This window comes from Grammomys surdaster, unplaced genomic scaffold (assembly GCF_004785775.1).
Source record: "Grammomys surdaster isolate TR1022 unplaced genomic scaffold, NIH_TR_1.0 146, whole genome shotgun sequence".
NCBI classification, from domain to species: Eukaryota; Metazoa; Chordata; class Mammalia; order Rodentia; family Muridae; genus Grammomys; species Grammomys surdaster.
In genome coordinates this window covers 3,209,936-3,212,641 of record NW_021604604.1, presented here as the reverse complement: position 1 = coordinate 3,212,641, position 2,706 = coordinate 3,209,936, and the positions used below count along the sequence as shown (strand labels likewise).

The following is a 2,706-nucleotide window of genomic DNA, read 5'->3' as shown; positions in this document are numbered from 1 at the left end:
GTGGTGTGTGTGTATGTGGTGTGTGTGTGTGTGTGTGGTGTGTGTGTGTGGTGTGTGTGGTGTGTGTGGTGTGTGTGTATGGTGTTGTATATCTGTTGTGTGTGTGTGTGTGTGTGGTGTGGTGTGTGTGTGTGGTGTGTGTGGTGTGTGTGTATGGTGTTGTATATCTGTTGTGTGTGTGTGTGTGGTGTGTGTGTGGGGGGGGACATGGATCACTGGTGTCCTCAGAGATCAGAAGAAGAAATTGGAACCTCTGGAGCTTGGCTTTGAGGTGGTTATGTACTAGGAACCAGGCTCTCCTGAAAGAACATTATCTACTCTTGATATTAAGCACTTTCATTTAAACTCATATATGAGAAAGCAATGGCATGTTCTTGAACCCAGAGAGATAACAATAGCAACAGAGATAGATGGACGATAGATAGATGAGAGATGACAGATGAGACATGACAGGTGACAGATAGATGACAGGTAGATGACAGATGATAGAAGATAGATAAGTGACAGATAGATGGTAGATGATAGGTAAGAAGTGGATGACAGATTCATAGATGTAGATGGATAGTTTGATAGATTCCATACAACCTTGCTGTAACGAGAGGCTATACTGGCATACTTTTTTTTAATTTCAATATCTTCTTTCTGTCTGTTGATCTGTAAAAACCAAGGACCGTATTATCATTTCTCATTTGCAAAGACTAAAAAGAAGAAATCATTACAAAACATCTGAAACATATCATATACTAAATATAATTAGAAAACAAACTTGTACCTAGAAAAAAGTTCCTTAACATAAGTGAACAGAAATACATGTGCAATTATGTCAGTTGTCAGCATCTATTTACCCCTTCACATAACAGATTATATAGATACATGTGCTGTTTGCTTATTAAATATGTTTTGATACATTATTATATTCTTATAATCCTCATTATAATTTTAAAAAATACAAGATAATTCAACAGCAAATTCCCAACAATATAAAGAATGAAATTTTGCTTTGCCAATTAATACTGATTTCCAGTCATAAAAATAATTCTATCAAAATATTCTATTAATGCAGGCTTCAATAATACTTAGACTTGGTTAATATAAATTAATAAGTTATTCCAATGATTCTAATCATGGTTAAACTTATTTGAAATTAAAAGAGAATGGGAAATACATGTAGCCATTCATTTCATTAGCATATGAAGCCTTCTCACTTTAAGCATTGATCAAAACCGAATAGAAACGTGTCTTATAACATCTTGCTATCTGAGAGGACAGTTACTGATGCCCAGGAAGGCCTATATTGAGTAGTATCAGGCTCTTTGCCTGCCAGTCAAGATATAGCTTTCAGCTATTGCTCTAACACCTGCCTGCAAACCTCCAAGCTCCCCATTATGATGATAATGGACTAAACCTCAGAAACTGTTCCTGCCCTACCTGAGTTCCTGCTTTGGATTCCTTCAGTGATGGAGTATGATCAGGATATACCTAGGGTACCAGCTCTGCACCCAATCACAGAACACCCAGAAGAGGCTGAATTCCCAGGAGCACTAACAAGCCCAGGATCATAGGTAAGGAGGCTGCAACCCCTCCACCCCCAAACAAGGAGTAATTGGGACTCACAGGGACCCAGGAACTCTCTCCCAACAAGTGGCATGGGTTCCATCCGGTCTGTGCTGGTGCCCCGAGCAGACCTAGGGTGCCAGCTCTGCACCCAATCCCAAAACACCCAGAGGAGGCTGGATTTCCAGGAGTTCTAACACACCCAGGAACATAGGATCATAGGATTACAAGATCTCAGGACCTTGGTCACACCAGAATTTCAGGATCCCAGAAACAGCCTGACTCCCAGGAGCTGTTACACCCAGGATCTCAGGATCTCAGGATCACAGGATCACAGGATCACAGAGACAGCTGGATTCTGAGGAGTTCTGACACAACCAAGATAACAGGAGAGACAGGATCCAGTCAGAGACAGTGAGTGCAGGGAGCACTAGAGATAACCAGATGGTGAAAGGCAAGTGTAAGAACATAAGCAATAAAAACCAAGGTTACTTGGCATCATCAGAACCCAGTTCTCTACAATAGCAAGTCTTGAATACCCCATGACACCGGAAAAGCAAGATTTGGATTTAAAAATCACTTCTCATGTTAATGATAGAGGACTTTAAGAAGGACATAAATAACTCCTTCAAAGAAATACAGGACAACACAGATAAACAGGTAGAAGCCCTTGAAGAGGAAACACAAAAATTACTTAAAGTATTACAAGAAAACACAACCAAACAGGTGAAGGAATTGAACAAAAGCATCCAGGATCTAAAATGGAAGTAGAAACAATAAAGAAATCATGAAGGGAGATTATCCTGGAGATAGAAAACCTCTGAAAGAGATCAGGAGTCATAGATACAAGCATCACCAACAGAATGCAAGAGATAGAAGAAAGAATCTCAGGTGCAGAGATACCATAGAAAATATTGACATAGCTGTCAAGGAAAACACAAAATGCAAAAAATTCTTAACACAAAACATCCAGGAAATCCAGGACACAATGAGAAGACCAAACCTAAGGATAATAGGTATAGAAGAGAGTGAAGATTCCCAACTTAAAGGGCCAGTAAATATCTTCAACAAAATTATAGAAGAAAGCTTCCCTAACCAAAAAGAGAGAGAGAGAGAGAGAGAGAGAGAGAGAGAGAGAGAGAGAGAGAGAGA

The 2,706-nt window shown here is 39.6% G+C and overlaps 1 protein-coding gene across 1 annotated transcript in view; it reads right to left on the bottom strand.

Annotated features, from left to right (window-relative positions):
* CUNH10orf67 (chromosome unknown C10orf67 homolog) overlaps window positions 1-2,706 on the bottom strand; it is a 77,335-nt gene that overhangs the window by 26,025 nt on the left and 48,604 nt on the right. Inside the window, exon 9 of the mRNA XM_028764789.1 lies at window positions 583-654. Within this exon, the coding sequence (XP_028620622.1) occupies window positions 583-654 (72 nt within the window). The remainder of the gene's footprint in view (window positions 1-582; window positions 655-2,706) is intronic.